General features: G+C 52.9%; 1 protein-coding gene across 1 annotated transcript; it reads right to left on the reverse strand.

Annotated features, from left to right (window-relative positions):
- Positions 1-565: 565 nt before the first annotated feature.
- DLX3 (distal-less homeobox 3) lies at positions 566-7,518 on the reverse strand. Its single transcript, XM_006023319.3, has 3 exons — positions 7,020-7,518; positions 5,375-5,565; positions 566-2,592 (listed from the first exon to the last, which is right to left on the reverse strand). Exons 1-3 carry the CDS (start codon positions 7,348-7,350, stop codon positions 2,251-2,253), a joined length of 864 nt encoding a protein of 287 aa, XP_006023381.1. The 5' UTR covers positions 7,351-7,518; the 3' UTR covers positions 566-2,250.
- Positions 7,519-27,684: the final 20,166 nt, after the last annotated feature.

Raw genomic sequence — 27,684 nt, forward strand, 5'->3', positions numbered from 1 at the left:
CTGATTTATCAGTTCATTCCAGCTGTGCCCCGGGGGGTTTGCCTTTGCCGTCTCTGGGGATAGGGAGTTGGAGGGGAGGAGGGGGAGATCAGCCCTTCTGTTTGTTAGGCACCTGCATGTATTCCTAACTTTAAGCACACAGAATGTCTCACTGGCATTCCCGAGACCAGCCACGACTGAGCTCACTGGCTTTAAAACCAGAAAGGGCTTTATTCTGACTTCCCACATAACACAGACCCCCGAATGCCTCCGAGTCACTCCTGCACTAACCCCAGCACAGACTTCTGCTGACTCCAACAGCAGCTGAATCAGTCTCACCAGTCCAGTCCTTTCCCACATAAAAGTGTATTAAAGCCACAGTAACAAGCTGGTTCGGAACTCATATACAACCCTACTTCATCACAGACAATGAGAAATCTTTCTACATGCTGGAACCTTATTCCCCCACTCCCACCTCCTCCCCGCCCCTTACTTCTTTGCCATAGCGACTTGGAAAAAAACGGGGTTTTGGACAGTCAGAAATTCTAAGTATTTTTATTAACATTTATATATAAAGTTTTGTCTACTAACAAAGCAGAAAGAAATTTAGAGCAAAGCCCTGAGGGCTCTTCTTTATTTTTTATTTTACAGCCAGGTTAAAAAAAAACCCCAAAAACCCCACCTTATTTTGTTCAACTTTATACAAATGAACCTTATGTACATTTTTGTTCCCCTATCTGCCCTTATTTATATGAGACGACATAAATAAGAACTCTGGGACTATACAACACATAAGAACACTTCTTAAAACTGCAGCTTTTTAAAAAAAAATAGTATTCTTATTTTAAAAAATGTTCAAGAGATTTTTTTTTCAGTTTTTGGAGGGGTGTTGGGTTATTGGTTCATTTAAAAATAGGCATTTTCTTTGCCATTAGCTTAAACGACCTGTGTGGAGGGCACTGTTAGAAAACCGACAACTGTAGCAGTCTTACTTTTGGTTTAAAATAACTTAAATCATTCCTGAAACACACTTTTAAATATTAAAATATATATATTTTTTGCATTTTAAATAACCACTCTATTTTCCCCAGAGTCCTAACAAAGGGTCAGAGTCTCAATGAACAGAAATCAGAACTGCTTCCTTGGAATTCAGTGGGAATTTACCGTGCTTGCAAATCCAACCAAGAAAGTCAAACTTCTGTTTTCTAACTCTGGTATAACCAAGGTCAGAATCTGGCCCTCTTTCAGTACCGGGATTTTGGTCCTGCAGCTTCTACCAGCTAATGATCAGACATGGGGAACTGTAATTCCTCACTATAGACCAGGAGTAATCTGGTGTGATCCTGAATTAACACTTGATTTAAGTTCGTAAAAACAAGCTCTGAATCTGATCTCTCCCCAGTACGAGAAATTTCATCCTTTTTAACCGTGCTCCCTTCAATAAGGTTATTTAACATTTATATACTATCCAGTTCTATACATTAGACATATCTAAGAATTGACTTTAGCTCTTTAGCATATATAGGGATTTTTTTTAAAGACTACAAAGTGTGGCACCTCTTATTACAAATTGTTTTCCCTCTTAGCTTAAACTGTGCTTTCATCTCCAGTTTGACCCTTGCGTGGGTGGATTGATGGGAAGGCATATATATTTTTCTATATATTTATATCTTTCTTTCTTTCTTTATCACATGGGTGAGTAGAAAACTCCTACCCCACTGTGGAAGAAGACGAGTGGTTGCGAAGTCCTGCCAGCTTGAGATGTTCCTCCAGAGTCCTCAAGGAGACACCCCACAAACAGCTCACTTGGGAAGGTAAAAAAAACAGTTGTGCTGTTCTTGGAAGCGAGGCGTTGTGCAGAGTGTGTCTTGGCCTCCTTCCAGATGAAAGGCAAATCTCTGGCAGAAAGAGCAGGAGGCAAGAAGAATCTTCCCATTCAGTGTCCTCTGCAAGGAGTGGGGTGGCAGTGGGTGGGAAGGTGTTGTGTGGGGGGGACTCATGTAGACATGGGGTGTGGCTAAAAAGGACTCCTCCATTCCTAATCTTTATCCCCTTCCCCAATCCCCTACCTCCCCTCCTCTCTCACTTTGCATTGGCCTGTCATTTTAACCCTTTGCAGTTCTGTTGGTCCTGAGATGGGGGGCGGAGAGGGGGGGTGTTTGTGTGTTGCTGTTGTCCTGGAAATGAACATGTTAAGAAACCCCCTCAAGTTTTCTGACTGTCACTGTCCTTGTTTCCTTTCTTGCTCCACTAGTCGGAGGAGGCAGGAGGTTAGTACACTGCCCCTGGATTGGGAGGCGGCCCCGGAGAAGTATGATGCATAGTGCTGGTGGGTGGAAGCTGATGTTGTAAGTGAGGTCCACTGAGGTTCTGTGGGTGGTACCAGGGGTTGTGCTCCTCCAGGTAGCTTGGGGAAGAGCTGTAGGGAAGCGGCTGGGGGAGCTGGCTTCTGCTGGAAGAGCCACTGTGAGAGTTATTGTCCCAGATGGCAGGAGAAGGCGGCGAATTGCATGCCATGGAGTCACTGTTGTTGGGACTGTGTTCCAAGGGGACCTCCCCATTCTTGTACAGCTTCTTGAACTTGGACCTCCGGTTCTGGAACCAGATTTTCACCTGGAAGAGGGGAGGAAGGAAGGGAAAGGTGACTCTTGCTGTCCCACTGCAACAGCAAAATGCAGAGGAAACCTGAGGACACGTGCAAGGACGGGGGAACAGAAATGCTACTATGTCAGCAGCTTTGCCTCTCCTCTTAGCTGGGCGGGGGAGGGCGTCAGGGAGGAGGCAGTTGTCACCAAAACAGGATGTTGCTTTGCGAGCAGATGACGAACTCCCTCAGACATTTATAAGTGTCCCTGTTGCTACAGTGTCACCTGGCTGGGAGGGCTGTGATTAAAATGGCTCCCCGGCAGGCTCACCAGGCCTTGATTTGGAGGACATCAGACAGACGCCATGGTGGGCGCCTACTCTAGTTCAGAGAGGCTCCCGGGCTCTGAGCAAAGGATTTTTGAATGTTTGAGGATGGTCATGCCATAAGACCTTTGCAGTACTCAGGACCCTTATCTCAGGGGCGCTCACCTTAAACAGGTGTGGCTCTTTTATGTATGGCATACAACCCCTCCAAAAAAAGCATAGAGCCTCTAAATCCCCCTCATACTAAACGCACACTGGTATTGCCATATTTTCCCATGTGTAAGAACTGTCCTCCCCACCCACCCTGAAAAAGGAGGTCCAAAAAGCAGACCAAAATTCAGACTAATTTATGTTAAACACTTCTCCCCCACCAACAGCACCACCATGTTATCCTTTTATATTTCTGAGAGGTATATGCATGTCTTGTACACTGGAAAATATGGTAAATTAGACTGCAAACTAAGGCTACTGTTTTTAACCCCCAACCTCCCCGATCCCAAAAAGAACAATTTTTTTAAGGGCTTGAGACCCCATTGTGGCTCAGGGAAGGGGCTTCATGTGTCCCTCACTAAATCTTGTGATGAGGCTCCTTTTTGGAAGAGCCTAAATGTTGTTCAGAAAGTAGAATCCCTAATGATACTGAGACTACAAAGGAACAGAAAAATCTTTCCCCTCCAAACCCCTGCATCCCACTCCTGCCATGCTCAGGACTCTTCATGGACCCTGTCCCCGTGGCAGCTAATGTATAGCAACCACCACAAACTAGAGCTAAACACATTCAACTGAAGCCATCCTGCTGTCCTGCTGCACAGAGCGGCTGCTTCAGAATGGGCAGCTCATGGAAACATGCTGACCTGAGACTCCATTTTGATCTAGGCCATGAAACTGCAGCCTGTGGAAGGCCTGCAGGACCGGTCCCAGCTTGCCTCATGCATTCGAACGCCTCCGCTGTCCCCAGTGGACACCCAGCCCACAGTAGGGCGGGAGAACTGGGTCTTTCATTTGACCGCCACTTGTGACAGCAATGCCTCCCCACCTGGGAGGGCTCCAGGTGTGGAGAGAGGCATGAAAGGGTTACACCCATCTCAGCTCTCCAGGGAGAGGTGGGGAGCAGTAGCTTGGACTCCTTCCTAGTCATTAGCTTCCCTAGAGCAGACTCATACACACCTAGATACTGCGGCGTTCAGATCAAAATAAGTCTCCATTCCTCTACTCCCCCAAACAGAGCAGGCTCTGTGGGGGATAGCCCTTTGTGGAGAGGGTTAGAAAAAAGTCACTTTTCTCTTTGCATGTGGCCAAGTGATTCTTACTTAGGAAATGCTCGTCCTTTCCAACAAATAAAGGACTACGTAAAGGTTGGAGCCTGACAGCAAGCAAAACCTGGGTCTAGGGAAAGGAACGCTGGGGTCTGAGCTTGGAGGTCTAGATGAGGTGACTTGGATTGTCCGAACAGGAAACCCACCAGCCCATGTGCTCTTAGCATCGGTTGATGCTGTTTCTCCCTCGTCTACTTCTCTGGTCTGAATTAGCCGTTGGATTCCTAAGAGGCGACTAAACTCATCCCAGAAAGCTCCAGAGAGGAACGGAAGGGGAGGGAGGGAGGGTTCCTGCTGCTTTTCTAGGTCAAGCGAAGGGTTTAGCGCGCCACAGCCTAACTGGCTTTGCAGGTTTGCAGCCGTGCTGGGATGCCAACGGGGAGAGCCACGGAGGGGAGGACATTTGCAGGGAGGCTGGGGCACAGGGCACAGGAGCAGAGTGCTCCAGGCATCTCACTGCAGTGTTTAGACTGTGCTCCAGACTTGCACCAAAGACCACTCACAACTGCCCCAGCTGGGAATGGACACCTGGGCATTTGGACCAGGGATCCAAGGCCGGTACAAGTGATACTGGCTGCATCACCCTCTGGGGATAGAAACCAGTGGCCCTGACCCACGCCAGCCCCATGGGCCAGTGTGGCTTGGGCAGACGGGTGACCTTGAGGACCTATAAGCCAGTTTCAGGGGGCTTAGGATCCTCCCCGAAACATTCAGAATGGGTTCACTTTGTGGCAAGGAGGCAGAGATCCCTCCCAAGACTGGGGAGGCAGGGGGGATCCATTTTAATCTCACTGGGCCACATGGTGGAGCTGGAGCTAGTCTGGAGCAGCTCTGAAGTCAGCGCAACTAGGCTGGTGCCAGGGAGGAGGAACGGGCCCCTCTGGGGGGAGGGAATTCCTCTTCCCCCAGATGAACCCAAGAAGCCCATCCAAGCGCCTGAGGAAAACCTACAGTTTTGTTCCCACCATCCCAGACAGCTGGCTCCTCGGTGCTGGGTCCCTGTCTGATTGTGTAAGCGCCATCGCTTTCATCTCAGCCCACTAAACCCAGGGGCTGTGCGGCACTGGCAACAAGTGCTCTGTCTCTTCCCTCCTCCTCCTGCTTCCTTCCCCGCCTCCCGGCACATGAAGGGGAAGGTAAATGGAATTGTTTGTTCTTTGTGAAGTTACCTGGGTTTGAGTCAGCCCCAGCTGAGCAGCCAGCTCTGCCCTCTCTGGCAGGGCCAGATACTGGGCTTTCTGGAACCGCCTCTGCAGCGCGGCCAGCTGGTAGCTGGAGTAGATGGTTCTGGGCTTTCGGATCTTTTTGGGTTTCCCGTTGACCATCCTCACCTCCGGCTCTGGTTCTTCCTTCACGGAGACTGGAGAGGAAAAGGAGAGAGGTCAGGTCCTGTTGGGAGCAGGGGGCTTTGGGCTATTTCTCCTGCCATATCTGGGTGTGGAGGGGAAAACCCAAACTGAAAAAATTGCCCAGAGAAGTGTTCAAGCCACAAGCTATCAAAAGTCCTGATTGTCGCTGGGTGGGGGGGCAGTAGACTGATGGGAGCCTGGGCGAGGCTCTTTGCGGGGAGAGGGCTCTGGACAGACTTCCTGGGTTAAAGGATCACAGCCACACAGGGAGGGCTTAGAAGTGGGGGATTCTCTCTCTGATGTTTTCTGCCTTTAGTCTCCCTGAAGGGGCTTCTCCTCCTGTGGCATTTCTCTCCCCCCCTCTTCCTCTGGCACATACTGCTTTCCCTGCCTGGCTCTCCCTTGCGGGGCTTTTTGTTTGTGTCTCTTTCTCTCCGCCGCTGGCTTGCTCTGTCTTTCCTCCTCTCTCTCCCACGTCTCTGGATGGTAACCACTTCCCTTAGCTCTCCAGTCCCTGCTCTTGTCCCAGCCTGCCGGCTCCCCTGCGGGAGCAATGCACCAGCTGGTTCTGATCTGCTCCAAACCAACTGGTTCTTGCATCTGGCTCCTCTCTTCCCCTCCCAGCCAGTACAAAAGGCTGTGACCAGCCCGACTCTCAGGCACCGGCAGGTCCCAACTGCCTGCTGCCTTCCCAGAATGGGGAATTAGCCAATAAGAGGAAATTAAAAAAAAGATTCAATCCCCCTTCCCATTCCTTTCTTTGGTATTTGTGGGCTCAGGTCTGAGGCTTCCCTGCTCTCCCTGTCCCCCAGCATTTCAGACCTGATTTAAAAGTTTGATTAGTTCCAAAATAAACCATTTTTTCACCCACCTCCACCTCCACCTCCCTACCTCCAAGCTGCCAGCTAACAACTGCCTTCTTATTCATTCCTAACATGGGATAGTCTGACTGTCCCATCAGTCTGGGCTGGACGGACAAAATCCATTCCCCACCCTGCCCCCAAAATATCATTCCCAGTTTCCACCTATTTCACTAGTGGTTTGATCTGAAGGATGTTATGATTTCTAGGATCAGGAGCAACTAGCTCCCAGTGACACGGGGGAAAAAGAAAATGGGAGGAATTTTCTCCTGAACAAAAGGCGAAGCGTGTGCATGGGGGGAGAGGGGCTGGGGGAGGTGGAAAAGAAAAACTCTTCCTCACTTGGAGCAGGAGAAGTTTGCATCTCTACCGAGATCCAGAATCTTGGATACCCAGCAAACCCCAGTACTGCCTGCCTACCCCTCGATCTCTGGCCCCACGTCTGCTGGCACCCAAGATTCAACTTCGTGTCTCGGCAAAAGGGTGACACTGCCAAGATCTCTGCTGTCCTCCCAACACCCTTAAGGCTGTGGGGGGAGGCTGACACTGTCTTCTAAGAGCCCCCCACCCACACACAGGCTCCCCACCTCCCCTGGGCTCTGTACCTGTTTCCTGGGCTGGCAGCTGCTGCTCCCTGAAGTGCCCATACTGCCTGTACGAGGTGCTGTAGGAGTACTCGGATTTGGGGGAGTAAGTCCCGGCCCCTCCAAGTCCATTGAGGTTGAACTGGTGGTGATAGGAGTAGTGGTTCATCGGCTGGCTGTACGGCTGGCTGGGGTAATAGTCGTGCTGGCTGTGCGCGGTGCTGTAGTAGCCCAGATCGGTGACGGAGGACTCAGGCAAGGTGGGGGAGTCCTTAGAGGCCGCATGGCAGCTGAGGGAGCTGGAGATATCGGTCAAGATGCTGGTGATCTTCTTGTCAAAGGATCCACTCATGGTGCCCCCCCGCCCCCCACGACTGCCGTGGGGGTGAGTAGAGCACAGGGGCTGCTGGGGTACGTGTATGCGTATGTCTCCCTAGAGGGTTACGGGAGCTTCCTCCCTCTGCCTCCTCCTCCTCCTGTGTGAGAACAGGACTAGTTCCACAGGCTGCTGCAAAGCAAGTGTGCAGGGCACTCCAGCCCAGGCAGCCTGCTTAAAACCTTTAATTATGGCGAGGCTGGGGTGGATGCTGCATTCTGATTGGCTCCAGAAATATTGCCTGGGAGGCAAAACAGACTTTTTTTTCTTTTCCTTTTTTTGAAACAACAAAGAGTGGGTGAAAAAAAAAGAAACTCCAGTCCCAGCCTGTCAGCTCTTGGGCTCCACAGTGGGGCACACAGGGGTGGGGGTGGGTCTGTCTGTCACTGGGGGGTTGTCTCCAGGGGGTGGGGGTGCCCCAATGGGGGTTGCTGGCTGTAGGGTGTCTGTGTAGGTTATTTCAGAGGGGCTGAGTTGATTCCTGTGCGTAGGTCTGGAGGGCGCCTGTGCTTCTATACACTGGCGGGTTCTATAGGGTTAGGGAGGGGGAGGTCTTTGGGTGTCTATAGGGCTATGTGTAGGTTTGGGGATGTCTGTAGGCAGAGGGATAGGTCTGTGGGGGTCTGTCATGGTATGTGGAAGGTGTGGTTGATGTCTATAGGAGTAGAAAAATGTCTATTGGATGGGGTGTATCTGCAGGGACATGTATAGGTCGTTGGGTGTCTATAGGAGTAGGTTTGTGGGGTGATGTGTCCAAAGAGCTAGTAATGTAGGTGTGGGGGTTGTCCATAGCTTTTAGGGGCAACAAGGAGCCAATAGGAGTAACTAACAAACTCCCCTTGTCTCATGGCTCCTGGCATGGCAAGGTCTTGTTGCTCCATCCCCCAGCTCCTCAGAGCCTCAGTGTGGGGTGCAAGCCCCTTGCAGATTATGCCACCCAGCTCTGCCTTACCTTGTGTGCAGACCCTGCCGGCCCTGCAGGTTTCTTCCAGGGCTCAGCCCCTGGGTACTGAGCGAGAGTTGCCTTTCCCCTGTCCCACTATCCACAAAGGACTCGACCCAGTGCCCAAGTAGTACCAGCTAGGGAGTGAATAGGCTTCCAGCAGGCTAGTGCTGGATAGACCATCCTGATGGTGGGATCCCCATCTGGCCTGTCCCAGGTCCTCTCTTACACAAATATACCCTGGCCTCATCTTCCTAGAGGGGGTTGCAGTGAGTGGCTTTCCTGGTCCTTCTGATCCACCTGCATCTCCCAGCCTGAATGGGGCAAGGGAGGGGACCGGTTAGGGAATGTTGCCTTTGGCTCATTTTAGTTCCTTTCCCCCTCCTCCCTTCTCTTCTTCATAGCAATCTTCTCTGCTCCAGTTCATCCTGCCCCGACCCCTGGCCTGGGGCAAGCCAAGGAGAGGACAGCATGTTTTCTTAGTCTTTCATGATGTTCTTCTACCCTCAAATTAAGATAGTCACCTCCCCTGTTCTTCCACCCCCCAGTTCTCCCAGACCAAGGGCATGGAGTCACTGGGATCAGACTAGGCTACAAGCAGGCTGGGATGCAAAGTGCGCTTCCGCCACCTGCCGGGCAGTCCATAGGGCTGCAGGCCCTGTGTTCGCCCTCAGTTGAGCTGTCCCTGGCAAGAGTATTTCTGGGACTGAAAACCTACCTACCTGCATCTTGCCTGGGTTTTTTCAAATCAAAAGGGGAAACACAGGTCCCAGCTGAGGGAAGCAACCAGAAAACAGCTAGGGAAGATGTTGCCTGATCCTCTCAGTCACTCCCCTTGTGGGTATCAAATAAATAAGAGCTTCCAATGAGCATGAAATATGGCTTTGACATATTTCATTGATCGAAGACAAAGTTAACAGGCAGCTTGATCCCAGTTGACAAGACTTTCTTTGGGGAAAGTGCTTCTGACAGCAGGGGCTCTCACAAAGAAACTCAATAGAGCATGGGCCAGTGGCTGAAGCATGACTAATTCAGACTGGAAATGGGGGGCAAGCTTATACCCCTTGGACCAGCTGACCTGCTTAATGTGGTGGATTCCCTATTATTTGAGCTCTTTGAATCAAGGCAAGATATCCTTCTGAACACTGTGCTCTAGACCAGTTTGTAAATGGGGCATGGGGGTTAACTGCTGGAGTTTGGGGTTTAATGCTGGATTTATTTATTAGTCTGTGTCACACAGGACATCGTATTAGAGGATTCAAAAGGTCTATTCCCACTTTTCAAATCTGTGCATTTCTTATTTGTTCTTTCTGGGATCAGAGCCCCCTTTTCATGCTTTGCACACTAGTATCACCAGGGCATCATGTGCTGGGTGGCAGCTCTCTGCTGAGTTTATTGTACATGTCAGGGATTCTTTGCCCTCCTCCATTCCACCAGACATGCTCCCTGTGGGATGATGAGGAGGGGTGCTGTTGCACTGGAAGGCATTCATGTAAGTTATTAATCACTTGATAGATCTGTAGGCAAGTGAGGAGGTGCTGGCAGCTGTGTCTGTTCCTTTTGCATTGTTCTAATTTTCTCCACAATCAGTAGGTTTCTGGCTATGGATGCCTTAAAAATGCCCCAACATTTTGCAGCTGATTGTATACAACCTTCATATGTTTTAGATAACAGATGGGGCCCAGAAATATCAGCCAGGAGAGTGCAAGGCTTTCACAATAGCAGCCAGTGTGTGTTGCAGTGGTGCCTAGGATCTGTCCTGGACCAGGTCTGGATGGTGCTAGGTATTGCACGCAGCTGGAGCACAAAGATGGTCCCTGTCCTAAAGAGCACATGATGTACCTGTATGTACCTCTGCAATGTAGCAATTCCCAGCTATCCCTGAATGAGCAGAAGCAGTCTAGGCATGGTAGCCTAGAGCTCTGCGCGCTCTAATCCACCCTGCTTCTCGGTGTACAGTGTAGACACAGCCTGAGAGTCAGGAGGCACCAGGGAGATCCAGACAGAGAGGGGAGTGCCAGGAAGCAACATGTCTGGCGGGGCAGCAGGGCTGGCTGGTCTCACCTTAGCAGCAGCTCAAACACTGCCAGGATTTTTTCAATCATGTATTTCAGTTTTTTCAGTCATGTGTTAAGGAAGGATTTGGAAGAGAACAATGACATGGTCTATGCCAGTGGCTTTGGGGAGCTTGCCCTGGTGCCCCTGTCTTTTATTTGTGGGGACACTCATACTACTCCCCAGCTTTTCTGCTTGTTAGCAGGAGAGGCAAGGACAGTGGTGCTGTGGAGAGGACCTATTCTCTCCAGAGTGCCCCATGGCAGACATCACTAAATCTGCCTTGGGCAATGCAGGAAAGGGAGCTGCACTTTCAGATCTCTCCCATCAGGGGCAGCTCCTCAGGTGAGGACCAGGCCTAGTCGGTATGGGAATCGGGGGAGCAAGAAATCATCCACAAATTCATGTTACGTATGGTTTAAACAGGGACTATGGATTCTTCTCACATTACCTGGATTCAGTTTTGTGACCCACTTTGTTCCTATGGGTTTACTGCTCATTTGCTTTTCAATCCTGGCACTGCCCCCTCCCCCTTTTTCTCTCCCTCCTTTGTCTTTTGTATTCTGATTTATCTCTCTTTCTTATATTTTGCTTTCTGCAGCATTTGATTAAATGAATTTGGGTTCATAGTAGCTTCTGCTGTCTATATATATCTTATTCAGTTACGTGCAAATCTGCCCTCCCTTCTGACTGACTTTAGACTAAACACGGCTCTCTCTCAGTACAGGTATGCTGCAGGTTAGACACGAATGCCTTCCCACAATCAATTTTATCTCTGTGAAGCAAGTGCATTGCAACATGTCCACCTTCAGAAACAGAGCCCTCTCGGCAGGCTGGGGGCCTGTGAACCAAAGTGAGGGCCATTTCTAAGAACTTCCTGCAGCTCTAGAGGGACTGATCTTGCTGATAACACCCATGTACTCTGGCAACGGGCTTTGAAGGAAACCTGGGGAGAGGGAGAAAGGAGTTATGACAGATACCTTCAATGCCAGAACACCTTGGAGGAGGTTTGGACTGCATGGGCTGCAGGGATGTGCAGCTACGTGATGGACAATCATTTAATTTCCAGCACAATGCATCTCTTAAATGGGAAGATTTTCAAGGGCCCACGTGAGAACAGGTGCCATTATTATTACCAACATAATCCTTATTATTCAAGTAGCACTTAGATACTTTGATGGAGATCCAGGGCACTGATAGCATGCAGGGAAGTCAGTGTACAGCAAGCTGGAGTGTGGATTTGCAAGGCACTGACTACTGCATGCTAACTCCTTCTATAGAGGTTCTTCGTGCCCCGTGCATAGAAGGCTTTGTAAGAATACCACACCACTTTGTACTTGCCCTGTTGTTCCCTATATTGGATATACCTAGGGGCTGGCATTCTCTGCCCTGCCGGACATTCATTGACAAGAAGAGACCATCATCATCGTTCAGTCAGAGCTGTATGAAACAAACATTTGACTAAAGGTGATCTTTAGTTCAGCAGAGAAATGCAAAAAGAGAACCATTTGGCTGAAGATGCAAACTATGAGCAATGTGCATGGCAGAGAAGTGGGACCCACTCCCAAGGGATGTGGCGTGGCACCTTCTCCTGCTCTTGGTTATTCATGTCTAGACTAGACATCTTCCCAGGAGATGCTCAAGCCAAACACACATCCTTGGCTTCTGTCCAGGAGGGTTGGTTACAGCTAATGGCCTGTGTGGGGCAGGAGGCTAGGCTGGAAGAGCTAATGGTGCCTTGTATGGGAGCTCTGTGAATGCACAAGAACTAAGGCTAGGTCAGGCACAAGGGCCAGAAGGTGCTTGCCCCTAGCTGTCCTTCAGCTCAGAGTGTGCTCCCCACTAGCCACAGACCTGTTCAGTGTTCCTGCCCACTCACCCCAGCCCTGAAGTTTCCTCCTGAGATGTTGCCTTTTCTTACCCTCATGATTGCCTTTGCTTACCCTCATGAAACCCAGACACCACTGCCCTTGGCACCCAACTGCCGACAGTCTCCAGGACAGGAAGACCCCTTGCCCTGATGCTGAACCAAACCACGGACCTCAGCCCTGAAACAAAGCTCTGGATCCTTCAAGGGCACCTTGAAGAGCAGGTAGAAGCTCTGCCTGGATGTTGCAAGGAATCCTCCATGTGCAAGGGGACTGGACATCCCACACCACACCAGACTAGAAAGGATAAGTGAAGGGCCTTTTTACCTACTCCAACTGTGAGCAAGCAGCTGCTTCATAGGCTTGGGGCCTGACAGGCTGAGACTGGCAAATGGAGAGGGGCAGGCTGGAAGCAGTGTGGAAGGAGCAGCATGAGTGAAAGAGCCAAGCGTGGAAGGTAGGCACCAGCCCAGGGAAGGACAGAAGGGTTGCTTAGCCTGGGTCCCTGGACTGGACTGTAGAGACAGGCTGAGCCTGGGCTCCTGCACCACCTCTCTGGGAGGGGAGAAAATTAACTTGGAGGGGACCCCAAGCTGGGCCTTCAGGCCTCAGGGCCTTGAGATAAGTTTGCACTTTGTCATCCCAAGTGGGGTGCACCCCTAAGCCCTGCAAAATGCAGCTGGATGCAGCCAGCCAGGCCATTGTATCCGCCCTGCGGGTCCCCTAACAAATTTAGAAAATTAATATTTATCTGCCCCTAGCTGCCTGTCATGCAGCCCTCGATGACTTGCCAAAACTCAGTAAGTGGCCCTCCACCCAAAATAATTGCCCACCCCTGAGCTAGAGGCATGGGTGATAGAAGGCCTGCTCTACCAGGCCGGGTCACCAGGGGGTGCCAGGGCACTGACAGAGGCTCTGCCCTCTGCTGTTTGCTATAGTGGCAGGCAGTACCAGTGAGCTCCCTGAATGCTGCTGATGTGCACGTAGAGAAACGCTGGCATTCAGCACTGCAAAATACACCATGTGCTGGTTGAGACCCCACCCTTTGCTGTGCCCTCCCCCGTGGCTATTCCAGCTTCAGGCTTGGAGCTAAACTGTGCTGTGTGGGTGGTGTGTGCCTAACTCTCCTTGTCCTGGTTTCCCGAGGTTTAAGTCTATGCTGCGTTAAGGCTTTGTGCCAAAGCTCTGAGGGGCTGAGTGCCACGGAGCATGTTGCTGGATAGCTGAGTTCTGCCAGCAGTGGTCTGGGGCATCTGATCTGAAATGCTACAGAGGGAAGTGGGAGGGTGCATGTGTTTGTATGTGTGTGTACGTGTACACGTGCACATGTGAAACTAAGTTTATTAGTGCTGTAAGAAGCGAATGGAGCCTTTTAGCCTCACTGCAGGACCTCCCACGTGTAACTCTGGAGCTCAGTTCATACCCTGCTGAGGCCAGCTTGGTGGCTGTTGTGCCTGCCCAGCTGTGGTCTAATCAAGGGCAGATGTCCATGAAGCCAACAGGACCATACTGGGGTAGAGAGAGTAGCTGGTTTGACTAGGCAGGTGACCCCTTCAGGCACTGATACCCTCTGTGTGGCTGTTTCAAAGAGCCTGAAGCTCTAGAAGAAAGCCAAAGTGCTTTAAAGGAGAATAGTCTCAGCATTCACTACTGACCTGGCTAGAAGGAGATGGTGCCTATCAGCCTCTCCAGGAATGAAAAGCCTGTGGGACAGAACAGAGTGCTCTGCTCAAGATGAGGTGGGGGGGAAGGGGGTGTGGGAACGGATCTGGAACTGGAAGAGCAGGGCAGGACTGAAGTGTATTGGAAGAGCTGTGGGGGTCCCATGAGTGGATTGATGGGGTGTGGAGGGGGGCTGTGGGTCTAGAGCTAGATGCTGTGGTAGGGCAACAGGGTGTGGGGTGTTGGTATGGCATGTGAGTGGGTCAGCATGGGCTGGCTCACTACTTTCTCATTTGCCTGAGCTCCAAATTCAATGCAGGGTGCAAAGGTGACAGAAATGGGGAGCTACTCCATGTGTGCAAGCAGTACAGGAGGTGCTATACTCTCATATATGGCTGCTTGGGACCACGGGCCTTCATGCCACGAAGGGTGCAGGGCAGAGCTGCTATGAGACAGAAATGTGATGGCATTTCTCTCCATGTTGCAGTTCTCAGCAACAAGAGTACAATCCTGTGCTAAGGACTTGGCTCAGTCAGTGGAGCTGTGACAGTGCTGGGCCTAGGCTGGCTTACTCCACTTGGGGGATTCAGCTCAAGGTGCATTGCTCCTTCCCTTTCCCCAGTTGCTCTGCTTGGTGCAACCGTTTCCCCCACGCATCTGGAAAAGGGGAGGCTTGGATCAGTAACTCTCCCTCTTGTGACCCACCTGCCTGAGACATTCTCTGTGGGCTGCAATGGATCTGATGCCCACAGGAGCCTGCTTCTTGCTCAGCTGGTGCCTGTGCACAGAGGAGTGGGGTGGGTGCCTCTGGGCCAACGGTGTCTACATGGCCTTGCTGGGCTCTGCTGCATTGCTTGGGGAATGGCTCCACCTAGTGTCTTTGTGGGAGCTGCACAGGCCATGGGCATTAACTGGAGGGATTGCCCAGCTAGGAGAGCTGCTCCCCTGCTGCCAAGTGGTGGTGGTGGTGAGGTAGTGGTGAGGTGGGGGGTTGGCTGTTGCTCTGGACCCTCAGGAGGATGGCATCAGCCCCCTGCTCCGAGACCCCCTGGACCTGCAAAACTGGATGGAGAACACCTATGAACAAGCCCTTTGGCCTGCCCTCCGGTATTGCTTGCTGGTGGTTGGGTTGGGAAGAGCCTCATTCAAAGCACTCTCCACAGAAGGCAGGAGCTGGGGGCTCAGAAAGGCAGGCAGGGGAAGGATATTGACTGCTCAGGTCCCTTGTGTCATTTAGACTCCAGCTTGGCTTTAGAAGAGCCTGTCCTTTCATAGCTATTTCAGCTGGACCTGCTCGCTGCTTGTCTCTGCTTGCAACAGCACCCCAAAGACCCCAGGCGCCCCACACCCTGTTTGTATCACTGTAACCTCACTTGTTACCAAGGTGTTGGGGTGCTGGGATGCTGCAGGGGTGCTAGCAGCATTCCTGATAAGGCAGACCAGGTCCCACCAGGCCACAGTGGTACCTCCAGGAACTCAGCCCCTGTAGGCAGAGGCTACAGGGGAAATAAGGGACAGAAGGCCAGCAAATGGTCTGACCCTGCATGGTGCTGAGTGTACTTCCAGCCTGGGGAGTCAGTGACCGTGCAGGGGTTCAGCCTGTTATAGCATCAGGGCCAAAGTGGTTCAAAGGCTGCTGGCCTGCTACTCCCACCAGTGTCTCAGGACACATAGGTTTTACCTAAAGCAAGGCTCTTCACCTGGTGGTCTGTGGGCTGCATGTGGCCCATAAAGGGTTAATCTGTGGCCCCTGGCCCATGTACCCCCTCACCATTCCTCCTGCTGCTGCAGCCGGGGTCCCCAGGCTCCTCCTGTCTTCTGTCTCCAGGGGGTGGGGCAGGATAGGGCAGTGCAGTTCAGCTCAGCCTGCAGCGTCCAGGGAGCCCACGGCCAAAGGTGAAGGCAAGAGTGGAAGGGGCTTCCTGCCCACATAGTGCAGAGGGAGCTTGTAGCCAGGAAGGTGAAGAGTTGTGGGCCCCTCTTGTGAATTCCCCTAAGACACAGGGTTCCTGGTGGTGCAGCCCCCATGGTGTGTGGCCCTTGGCTACTAAGAAGTTGGACAGCCCTGGCCTACAGTACAAAACAGAGCAATGGAAGGGAACGCACAGAACTAAAAGGATCAGTTCAGAGCAACAGGACACAAGTGGGATCTGGAGTGGGGAGAGCAAGGGCATGAAGCTCAAACCAGAAGAAGGGGCTGAGGGAGGGAGGGAGGGAGGGAGGATGGATGGAGCTGGAGGCATTTTAACTTTTTTTAACAGTATTTTTTTGCTGGGGAGAGTGGGGGAACAACCTTTTTAATGACACTAAGGCCATTTTTGGAAAAGGGATTTTCTTTTAAAATCCTTTTTCTGTTTCTTTCTCAAATGAATTTGGAGAAGGAAACAAACCAGAGAGGGAAAAAAGTGAAGAAGGGAAGAGCTGAAATGAGAAGAAACAGTTTGGGTGAAGGAAGAAACCAGTCACTTTCAAACTATCGAAAACTAAAGGGTGTCTCAGAAAAATGTATATGCGCGTCCTGTATTGCTCTGTTGTTCTCTGAGTACCTGGATGTCGATAACAGACACCTTGAAGACTGACAGCAGCGTGTGCTGTAGTAGTAGTGCTGCTTTCCAATGAAGCAAGAATCTATGTTTGACCGGCTGACAGGTCGGTCAACATTCCTGGTCGGTCAACAATCCTGCTAACCAAAGCTGGGTTTTTGTTTCCCCTTTCAGACACTCTGTATCTCTGAACTTCCAGATGTCATGCAGAACATTTCCTTTCCCCTTTTCTGCCCACTTTAAAATCTGGAGAAGCATGAACTCGCCTGCCTGTGCTATCCCTGCCAATTTGGTCGGCTGCTAGGCAGCAGTGTGGACTCACTTGCAAGAAGCTGGTGCAGCCACAGGGTGGCAGCAAACATGCCTCGTACATCAAAACTGCCTTTCATGTCAGGATCTGAGAACCTTCCAGGAGCTTTAATCTCCGGATTTCCCATTGGAGTGGGTCCGTACCGCACATATGGGTGGCACAGAGGGATGTGGCTTGCCCAAGCTAATGCCGACAAGCTGGCAACCAAACTGGGATTAAAAGCCAGATGCAGGGATTTCATGACAAAATCTTCCTTTCTCTCTCCTAACGGAAAATGGAGCGCGGGTTTAAAAGGGAGGGAAGGGTGGGGGCTGGATAGCTCACAACAAAGGCTTAAGGAAAAGCCTGTCCTTACAGGCAGTGTCAGAAAAGAGAGGGCTTGAAAGGGCCAGTGAGGCCAATACAGTTCCTGTTGGCTTGACCATACTGGTTGGAGGATGCCACGTGAGCTGATACTGTCTCTTGGTATGGCCAGTTGGCCAACACTGAATCAAAAAGGCTCCTTCCTCCCTTGGCACAGGTGAGCTTCCTTCTGGCTTGCCTGGCAAAGTATCTGCTGTAGAGTTCCTGTGCCCAAGGTTGGCTGGGGCAGTGCTAGTGGTACATGGAGTCAAGATGGTATAGGGCATCTCTGGCTGCTCACCAGCTGGGATATCCAAGCTGGACTGGCCACACTTGTTCTCATTGCTCCAGCAGATGGTCATGCAGTGCTTTGTCCCTTTGAGTCATGATTTCCAGTGGTGCCTAAAAGTTGCATTGTTGTAAAAACTGCTTGTGAAGACTTCCTGCCGCTGGGGCTCAGCCCGTGTCGCCAAGGGAAGCCTAGGTCGTCTTCGCCAAGAGGTGACGTCAACCAGGAAGGAGAGCAAGACGTGCTCTGGGCATCAGCCATGCTGCTAATAGATCCCTGGGACAGGGAAGAGAATGTCCTTCACTGTGGGCTGGGCTTCCTGGAGTGGGCTGGGGCTGCTTCTGTTTCCACCGGCTACGAGCAGCAGGCTTCGTGGTGACCCGGAGCACAGAGCCTGTCTCTTGAGCCTACTGCCTTGCAGGACAAGGAGTCTATCCCAGGAAGCTTCACAATACCAGGATGCAAGTATGACAGCCACTCTCTTGGCCAAGACAAGGACTGTACCAGTGACCTCCACAGCTGAACTAGAGGTGCAGGCTCTGGGAGGGGGACACAACCCTGTCTCTAGTGTGTCGGGCACAGAGGAGGAGGGAGGCATGGACATCAGCTGTGTTCTGATTAGGCCCGGCTGGTGAAGCTTGGGCCAGCATTTGTAGTCAGGGATCTGGTGTGGGGAGGGGGCAGGGTCCTGGGTGTCAGATCAGACCAGGTTCTCATCACAAGGGGCTGTGTCTTCTGGGCAGAGAAGTGGCAACTCCCAGCCTTCAACCTCTTGCCCAGGGAACGAGCTGCTTCCCCCCTGCTCAGGGCAGGAGTCTTTACTCTTCCTCTGCCTTTCACATCTGCATCTGTGCCTCCCAAAAGCAGGATCCAGGACAGAGTGTAAGCAAGTGAAACCTGTGGCAAGCTGTGCCCCAGCCCTGCAGCTCCTGGTCTTCCTGTATCCATGAAGCTGTTGCCAGTCCTTGTTACTCAGTGCTGCACTGTCCAGTCTTAACAACCAGGAATTTCTTTATGCTCCAGCCTTGGGGTTCCAGCCTTTGTATTAAGACTTTGGCACCCAGGCTCAGGCTCGGATTGGGAGTCACCAGGCCAGAGTTTGTACTGCCCCATCCCCTCTTGTCTTGGGGAAATCATGGCGTGAAGGGCAAAAGCAGCTTTCAGCTCCTGTAGTGCCTACTGCACTCTGGAGTACTCTGGAGGCTGGTACGGCCCTTGGTGTAAGTTGGCTCTGAGGCTTCTCTAACCTCTAGCAGTTTCCCAACTGTGCAACATGGCATGCTCTGCCCTGCCCCTCATGTCCTTGGCACCCCCTGTGCAGGAAGCAGTAGCAATCCTGCCGGCACCCCTGGCTTCAGTCACCCCCCTGGGCTGCAGGAGCAGGACCCACTGCTGTCCCTATCATAGCTCATCTTGTTAGGCTTGTTGGAAATCAACCTGCAGCTGCTGGGCATGGCTTAAACAAAGCCAGGTCAGAGGGGCAAGGCAGGGGGAGAAAATACAACCATGCTGAGCTGAGAAGTGGGATTCTGTGACTCCCTTCTCTGGTGCCAGGTGGGAAGGGTGCAGCACTGCCTTGTACCAGGTAGGGTGGGAGTCCAAATCCTTATCAGCCCATCACATTCCTGGCATTCCCCTGCAGGAGGGAAGGGAGGCGCCGGCTTGGGATATGTTTTTATTTAAAGGCTGGTTTAATATCCTGTGCTTCACCAGTGTCTCTCTCCTGCTCGTGACCCACTCACAGCTCCTGCTCTGCTCTGCCCTGCAGGCTGTAGCTGGCCAAGATTGTTCAGGGGTAACTCATAGTGAGTAAGGGGTGACTCAGCACTGAGGTACCCATATAGGGGAAGGGAGAGGCGCTGGTCTCTAGATAACCCAGGGCACCTGCTCTTTTGACAGACCTGAAAGTGAATGCCCAAGGAAACTAATCCCATCCAAATTGTGGCCTGGGCTGTGACAGACAGTCTGTTATTAGAGTTGATTTGAAAAGTGGGGACAAAAGCCCCCATCCACAAGCTGGATGGATCTGTTTTGGAAATGGATGGCAAGCATAGCCTGAGCTCTCCTGCAGTGAATGGGCTGTCCAGAGCATTGAGTTTGGGGCTGCTCTGGAACTCAGCTCCAGCCCCATGTGCCTCTGGAGAGCGTGCTGAATACTGCTCCCCCTGGTCCACATTCAGCTGACACTTGGCCAGTCAAGTCCTTCTATTTATTTTTTCCACTGGGTGCAACTTACCCAGATTCTTCTATTGTATGAGCCACTGTGAGGGCCTTTGATGTGGTGCATAGAGCTGGCAGCTGCCAATCCAGGAGGCCTGGGGCCCCTGGGGAGCTCCTAGACACCAAGGAGCCAGAGCTTTGCTCATGCAGGTCTCTGCCCCAAGGAACTTGCTCTGCCTGATGCTGTGATCTTTGAGTATTTGACCTCTGGCTGCTGAGGCAATGTCCTTGGCTGTAGAGGGGGTGAGCTGCCGTGAGGGCTATTTATTGTCAGCAAAAGCCTCTGGGGTGGAAGAGAGAAGGGCTTACTGGGGAGGCAGAGCACTGATGGTTAAACAACCTTGATTGGGGTACGGGCTGAGGTGCCATGGGATCAGTGCTGGGGCATGGGGAGCTAGTCTAACCCAGTATTGTGCAAAGCCCTGAATGCTACAACTTGCCTTCTCTGCTTGGAAGCAGACCCCCACCCTCCTGCCACCACGATGCCTTTCCCTTCCCCCTCACAGGGAACTCTGCCCTCCAGGCTTGTCTTCTTCTGCAGGACAGGGCCTGCCCATACCTCCCCTGCCCCAACATGTCTGGAATAGGGATGAGCTGCTTCCTGGGGCGCTGTTTGGGGAGGGGAGGGGAGGGGAGGATGGAGGTGGAGAACTGCCTGCTGCCAGCTAGCTGATCTGGGCTGTGCGGTCCTGATTCTGTGCTCTCCTGGCTGTGGGGAGCCTGATCCAAAGTCCATCAGAGCCAGAGGGGAATCCCAGTGATATCCATATCCATTCCCCACCTTGCCCTGTTTGGCGCTCAATGGCTTGTTATAGTTTACACAAGACCAGGGAGAGGCTGGAGGGGGTGGGGACCGGTACAGAGGGATTTGTTTGATCTCTCAGTGGACAGGAAAGAAATCAAGCAAACAGGTCAAAGAGGAGGGCACAGGCTGCATCCTGGCTGCGCCTGCCTGCTCTTCCTGTCCCGGCTGGAGGATGGACCCCCACCCCCTCGGCTCTGACTCATGTTCCATGGCTGCAGGTAACAGCAAATCTTCCTGATTCAGTAGTCCAAGGGCCTTCCTCTGTGATGCCACCAAGGTGAATGGGCCCTGGCCTGGTTAATGAATAGCCGGAGCTTCCTCTGAAGGGGTGGGATGATGAGCCAGGCATCCTATAGCAAGGAAATCTCCCCCTAGCCCAGGGGTCCTGCCAGGGTTTTGAGCTATGGGTGTGCCTCTGTGGTTGCAGGGGGCATTTCAGAGCAAAGGTGGTCTCTGCCTTACCCAGATTTAATCCCTTTGGGACCCCCCTGACCACCCCTGCCTTGCAGTGTCAAGGGCCTTTCTGTGATGATTTGGGGAGCCCTATTCCTCCCCTTCTTGGAGGGGGAGGGCACCCCAGCTGAGGCTTTCTCCTCTTCCTCCCCCTACTTGGCAAGTTAGGGAACAATCCCCACCCACCCGCACCTTCCCTTCTCCCTGTGCTGCCTGGCTGGCTCCCAGATGAAGTCTTCCCCTCCCTTCAGATGGATGGAGTGGTTCCTCACACTGAACCCAGCTGTCCCTGCCACCACTGAGCCCTGTTCTGGATGCTGCAGGCATGTGCTGCAGCTTCGGTGTGTGGCTGGAGAGTGTCCTGGTGCGCACATGTCAGGATGCTGTCTGTGGCACACGTGCTTTGGAGGCACCAGGTATCTATCTGCACTGCCTTTGTTTCTGGCTTAACCAGCCTGACCAGTTCAGCAGCCAGAAGGAGATGAGAGGGTTTCATTGTCCTCTGTAGAGTCCTGGCTCTTGCAAAGCAGCTCAGCACAGAGTGACACTGATGCTGAAAGATTCACCACTGCAGGACTATGAGGAGGAGAAGTCACGGTCCGTGGCATCTTCAGACGCTTGAGAGCTGGAGGGAAGACTGCACCCAGCTCTGGCTGTGTGGGGGCAATCCAGGTTAGGGAGGGGTCAAAGCTGGTGGATACAGTAGGGAATGGTCCTGCTTTGAGCAAGGGGTTGGACTAGATGATTTCCTGAGATCCCTTCCAGTCCAACCCTCATTTTCTATGATGCTACACTGCAGTGTATCTAGTTGCTGCAGGTCCCTGGAGAGTCAAGGGATACAGGGGCTGCCTTCACTGCCAACCCATCAGCCCTGCCCCCAGCAGTAGCTGACGCTCTGGGCTGGGATCTTGGCTTGAGCTGCTCGTGAACCAGCCAAGCTGCAGTTGGAGAGGGATCCCTGAGGGTCCTGCTTTTCCTCCTTCAGTGGCACAGGTAGGGGAGCAAAAGTGACCTCCAGTATGCAAAGGGTGACACCCTTCACCTTCTGGACAAACTGGAGCTTGATCCCCAACCTTTTGGGGCCCACATACATGCATCTCACCTGCTTGAGCTGAAGCGGGCTTGCTTGGACCTGTGCTATGGAATCCATGTGGGTGAGAACACCATGGGCTCCTCCCCTTCCAGCGCTGGAGACACAACAGCGCTGGTCCTATCAGCTCTCTCCCTTGTGTTTTTTCCTGAGCCCATCCCCATCCTCATGCCCTACCGCATGGGAAATCCAGGTCATCCTTTCCACCGCAGGTCTATCCCGTCCCCTCCTTTTATCCTCTGCAATGTCCAGAAACACACTGTAAACAGCACTGCTGGGGTGTGGCAGTGACTGTAAATATCCTCTGCAGATGAGCCCAGGATAAGAGGCAGGAGCTGGGAGCCAAGCCAGCATGGGGCATGGGGAGCTGTTGGGAAGATTTATCAACACTCAACTCCCACCTGAGGTAGCGAGCAGGTCCCAGTGGGGTTGGAGCCTGGCTGCAGGCTGCTCTCCAGTCCCACTGGGCTATGACAGATGGGAACAGGTTGATTTGCGCTCGCTGCCAGGTGTGCACCTCTCCAGCCTGGGCTTCTCTAGAGCTTGGCTTCACTGGGATCCCACTGGAGGGGGAGGCCTGGAGGTGGTGGGGGTACGTGGCAGTTGCATTAGTGCCATGGGGCCCTTGCTGAATAGTAGGGTGTGGCTAGGCTGTGAGGGGTGGAGGGGAGCCAGGACATCTAGTTAGCTCCTCATAGGGCTTATGGACACACCCAAGAGAGGTAGCTTAGGGGCTGCTGGAGGCTTTGCTGGGAAAGCATAGAGCCCCAGGGCCCTCCCTTGACTGAGGCAGTTAGTGTCTGTTCGTAACCTTCATCCTACCAGGCCTAGGACCCCCCTCTGAGGGCAGGTCCCTTCTGCAGTTGAGAGAAGTCCCTGATGGCTTCTGTTTTCATTCTCTGTCCTACAGCAGATCCTGTCGTGTTTTTGCCTCCTTATAGGTTTCTGCTGGGGATGCCCCATGAGGAAGGTCTGCCTTTCCAGCTCACTCTCCTGAGGAAGTGGCATGCAGGTGAGAGAGTTGCTCTCCCCAGAAAGCCAGGCAGAGGTGCCAAACCTTGCTTATGACTCAGAAGCTTGGAGTGGGGAGAGCCGGAGCTGGATGGGACCCCCTGCACAGCAAATCCCAAGGCAATGAAGGAGGGGCCAGTTGCACCTGCAAGCTCTCAGTGGAGAAAGCAAATTGCCCCAGGTGGTTTTGCCGCAGAGGAGCAGAGGGCTACTCAGAGAGTGCTGCCTCCCATGGCTTGTGCCCTGGTGGCCTTGCATTTGGGGAGCTCCCTGCCCAGCCTGTGCCAGGCACCCAGCCTCAGACAGGGAGCTGGGAGAGGGAACCAGCAAGGCCAGGTAGCTGGAAGGCCCAGAGGGCAGCTGGGGCAGTGTGTCTGCCGCAGTCCACTTCCTACCCTAGCAGTTCCTCTTCTAGGCCCATGCGTGGCCTGAGTGTGGTATGTGAGGGAGGGAAGCTGTGGGGAGGGAACTGGGACCTTTTCCAAGACTACAGGACAGCCCTAATGCAGTGAGCTGGAGTGTTGGGGCACTCACAGGAGGGAGCTAATATCTTGGGGAGAGGGGATGTTTGGGGTGTCCTCACCCATAGGCCTGGCTCTGAGGTGCTGCCCTCAGGGCAGAGAGATCCTGGGTGTACAACCGTCCGTGGCCAGCTGAAGACTGACCCCCCCTACCCATAAATCCAGGATAGTAAAGACCCAGGTGTCAGTTCCACCTGTGGGAGTGGGCACAGCCCTGTTGTGTCCCAGGTGTCAGGGGTCACACCTGCCCTAGGCCCCCTCTGCCCCCTCACACCAGTAAAAGGGGATGCCCTGGAGGATGGGGAGGGAGGCTGGATGGGTAGCTGGAGGCACACATGTTTCTTACACATAGTTTTCCCTGAGCTGCGGGAGGAATCCTCCCCCCGACCTCCCCACAGAAAGACCTTCCTCTTCCTCAGGCTCCTGACCACCCCTTCCCTGCAGCCCTTCTCCTCTGGCTGCACCCATTGTCCATCATCCATCCAGGCCGTTCCTGACAAAGGGACCCCCAGTCCATACACCCGCCTCCCCTTTAGCATCACTTCCCTGTACCATAGTGCTCTGGCCCCAGCCATGCTGCACGGTGCTCGGGGTGAAAGCCAAGTTGTGCATTTCAGGAAGGGCGTCTCCTTCCCAGGGGACAAGTTCATCCAGGAGCCTGCTGGGAGGTGGGGGTGGCGGTGGGGTGGGAAGGTGAGGGGAGGTTGTCTGACATTTGCTGGCAGGCACGTCCATTCCTGGGGGGAGCCGGGGTACATCATCAAGGAAAGTGAGTCAGTTGGTCAGCAGCCCTGAATTCTGGAGAGCATCATCGTCCCTCTCGTGGCTGCCGATGTCTCTCAGAGGAAATGTATTCCTGCTTTTTACTGAAGACAGGGTGAGTGCTAAGGTAGCTGGCAGGATATAAAAAAGGCTGCCTGCCTCTTATGTTGGCTCAGCCTGGAGTGCCTGGCACGGCAGACCTACTTCCATTGGTTGGGAAGCCTCCTGCTGGCAGCTTGGTCAAAGGTCTCTTTCCTTCCCTGTGCAGGGCTCAGATGAGGCCGTGCCTTTTGCTGCACTGGCTTCCTCAGTCCCCCAGGCCTGGGCTGGCAGGGAGAGATTCTGCCTGCCCACAGGAGGGGATTCTCTATTGCCCTGAACCGTGGGAGGTTCCAGTAGCATCCGTGCAGAGTGTGTGCAAGGCCAGAAGTACATTATATGGGTGCAGATCACTATGCAAAGTGCAAAGTAGTTGTGACTCTTTCAATCTTCCCAGTTCTCACGGTTGGGACAGAGTGCTCTTAAATCCAGCTGAGCTGAAGGTGTTCTGCCCTTAAGAGTACCTGCTTCCTTCTTAGGGGCCAAGTCACCTTCTCCATCCCTTACCACTCCCTGACCCCCATCAAGGGCAGGGCTTTAAGTCTACAAGGGCTGGGCCAGCCGCCCACACCTACTGGCACTGCACAGGCAAATATTTGCAAAGGCGCTGGGAGATAAAGACACCACTGCCCTGGTGGGTCTGGATCAGTGCAACCATGGCTAGAAATACAAAGCCTTCTTTTGTGCCCAAGGCTCTTGGGGATGGCAGATGGGGAGTCCAGGTCTACAAGATGGCTGGAAGGAGAGTAAATGCAAGACAAATGGGGCTTGGAGCCAGGGACTCCCGAGTCCCAGCCCTACCTCCAACAGCTCAGCTCTGCAGTGGAGAGGAGCGCAGTAGTGAGGATGGATGACATGGTCCTTGCCACTGATCCCCCATGCCAGATTGGACTTTGGTGGCCTGGATTGGATTGCTTTGCAGGCTGGATTCAGCCTATAGGCCATAGGTCGCCACCCGCTCCATGGCCTTGACATGTATCACTCCACCACTTACGGAGCCCTGTGAGAGCTATGGCAGGAACAACTCAGAGCCTCCTGCTCCAAAAGCACACGCCATTTCTCCTGCTAATTAAAGGAGAGCCTCCCTCAGCTGTATAGGCATATGACACACAATCCAGCAGTTCCAATTTCATCCAGTAGAGAACAATTAGTGACACAGACCCCTGCTGTAAGTCAGGATTGGTCTGATTTGCAAAGATCAGCCCCCGGGTTTTGTTTTAGGACTAAATTCTCTTGATTGAAGGAAGATGAACTGCGTTGAGTAGATCCCTTTTTCTAGCAATACATTATTTGTGTTGTTTCACTGCCTGGAAACCCCAGGTATGGATCTAGACCCTATTGTGCTAGGTGCTGTACAATGAGATCCAGATCATAGAAAAGCTGCTTTGAAACAATGCTTTGAGGGAACAGTGTTGAAAACCACAGGGGTCACATCCTGCTGTTGTCTAGTTTGCACTTATCATTAAGGTGTTTGTTGTTGTGGTTTAGCTAATGCTTGGAAGAGAACAGCCAGGAAGGTCAAGGGGCTGAGAAACCCCACAGGAAGCAGACCTCCCTCATTCTGTATCTGTCCCCAAAGCAACGAGCATAAGCGTGCCAAAATCAAAGCGTGGGCGTGGGAGCAGCCACAGTGCTCAGCATCAGCATCAGCATTGTGCAGATGCTATTCTGGAGCGCAGCAGAAGCGATACAGTGGTTCTTGGGGCTCAGGGATGGTACACTGCAGCCTGGAGGGGCATATATCAGGTCAAGAGGTTCTTGGTTGCAGTGTGTGACACAGCAGAGTAGCATAGTTGCATCAAGGCAACCTCTCTGCACATAGCAAGACTTAGATCCTGGTGCTTCCTTGTCCTAGCACACCCCTTTGGGGCTTCCTGTTAACCACCCTGCGGCTGAGAAGTTGGAAAGTGAACCCAGTGGAAGATAGCACGTGGCTGCTGTGCACCCTTAATTCTGCCCTCTATTCGTGGGGGTGGAAACGGAAGTTTCTGAGGTCATGACCGCAGTCATCTGTGCTGACTGGTGCAGGTTGCCAGCCTCACATGGGCCTTAGAGTGCTCCCAGTGCTGTGAAAGTGGAAGCTGCCTGCAGCAGAACCGAGTGCATTAGAGCAGCATGAAGGATAGCGATTACACACGGGCAAAGGCTGTTTTCCCTAAACAGTCATCTCCCCCATGGAAATGCAATGCAAACCCCATACCTTTTTTTTTTTTTTTTGGAGATACAGTGAATGTTGGATTGACAATGATGCTGGCTCCTGCTGTACCATGCATGTCCCATTCCCCCCCCAGACTTGCAGATAGTTTGTAGAGGAAAGTCCTCCTGCAAATCCTGGTGTGTGAGTGCAGTGAGTTGGCTTGCAGAACTTGCCATCTTGACCAGCTGCAGGGATGGGGATGGAGAGCTCAGCAGGGGTTGGGGTCCTGTGGAAATAGCTGCAGCATTGGGCTTTGCTGTCCAGGTATGTCCCAAAAGGGATGGTGCTTCCTTGCAGCTCAAAGGCCACCTGGGTTCATTTCTAATTAGGGCTTTAGGATGGTAGAGCCAGCTGCTCAATCTCTGAGCATGCCCTTGGTGGTCTGCACACGCACTTGTACACGGCTATTGCACTGCGGTGAGCAGTTATGGTGATGCGATTAATTCTGGTCTCTCCTGACTTTTGAGTCATTGACGCAGCACTCTCCTCTTGTTCGTGGCCTTTTGTTCTTAATCCCTCCTCAGGCTTCAGTGTAGTGTTGTGAGTGCACAAGGTGTGTTTCAAAACCTATGAAATGGGGCAGCTGCCCTGCCAGTGGGAAGTTTGCACCGCAAAGCCAGCCGTGTGGCCAGGCTGGGGGACGCCAGCCAGAGCTTCTGAGCCCTGGTGTGTGCCTACCTGGAGTGCACCAGGCTGCCGCCCCTCTGCCGCCTTGTCCCAAGCCCGCTGCTGAGGTTCCCCCCGCACCCTTTTTGTTGCGCCCTGCCAAGGCCCAGGACCTCCTGGCCACCCTCCTCCTGGCTCTGGCCAAGCCAGCCACCTGCAAGAAGGGGGCACAGGAAACCGCAGGGCTCTTCCTCACTCCTCCTGGCAGGGTTTGACTGCTCCACGTCCACAGGCTCTTTCAAGGGGCAGTGGGCACTGCTCCGTGTCCCCCTCCACCTCTCCAGGCATGAACCTGCGACCTCCCTCCCCTTCCTGCTTTCTCTTTATTTGTGGCTGAAGTGTGCGCGCTGGGCAGGCTGGCAGTCACTCCTGGGGGGCCGGAGCCCACCTCACAGGGGCCAGGACGGGGATCGGGGCCCGGCGGGGAATGGGGACAGATGCCAGCTGCGGGCTGCCGCCTGCCAGGACACGGCG

Source organism: Alligator sinensis, unplaced genomic scaffold (genome assembly GCF_000455745.1).
Source record: "Alligator sinensis unplaced genomic scaffold, ASM45574v1 scaffold520_1, whole genome shotgun sequence".
NCBI classification, from domain to species: Eukaryota; Metazoa; Chordata; order Crocodylia; family Alligatoridae; genus Alligator; species Alligator sinensis.

Bases quoted from the DNA above. Each gene is read 5' to 3' on its own strand.
- DLX3 (XM_006023319.3), bottom strand. From the start codon at position 7,350: ATGAGTGGATCCTTTGACAAGAAGATCACCAGCATCTTGACCGATATC. The intron at 5,566-7,019 runs GTACAGAGCCCA...TTTCCTCTCCAG, and splicing joins GCTGCCAGCCCAGGAAACAG to TCTCCGTGAAGGAAGAACCA. The intron at 2,593-5,374 runs GTAACTTCACAA...CCCCTCTTCCAG, and splicing joins TGGGGCTGACTCAAACCCAG to GTGAAAATCTGGTTCCAGAA.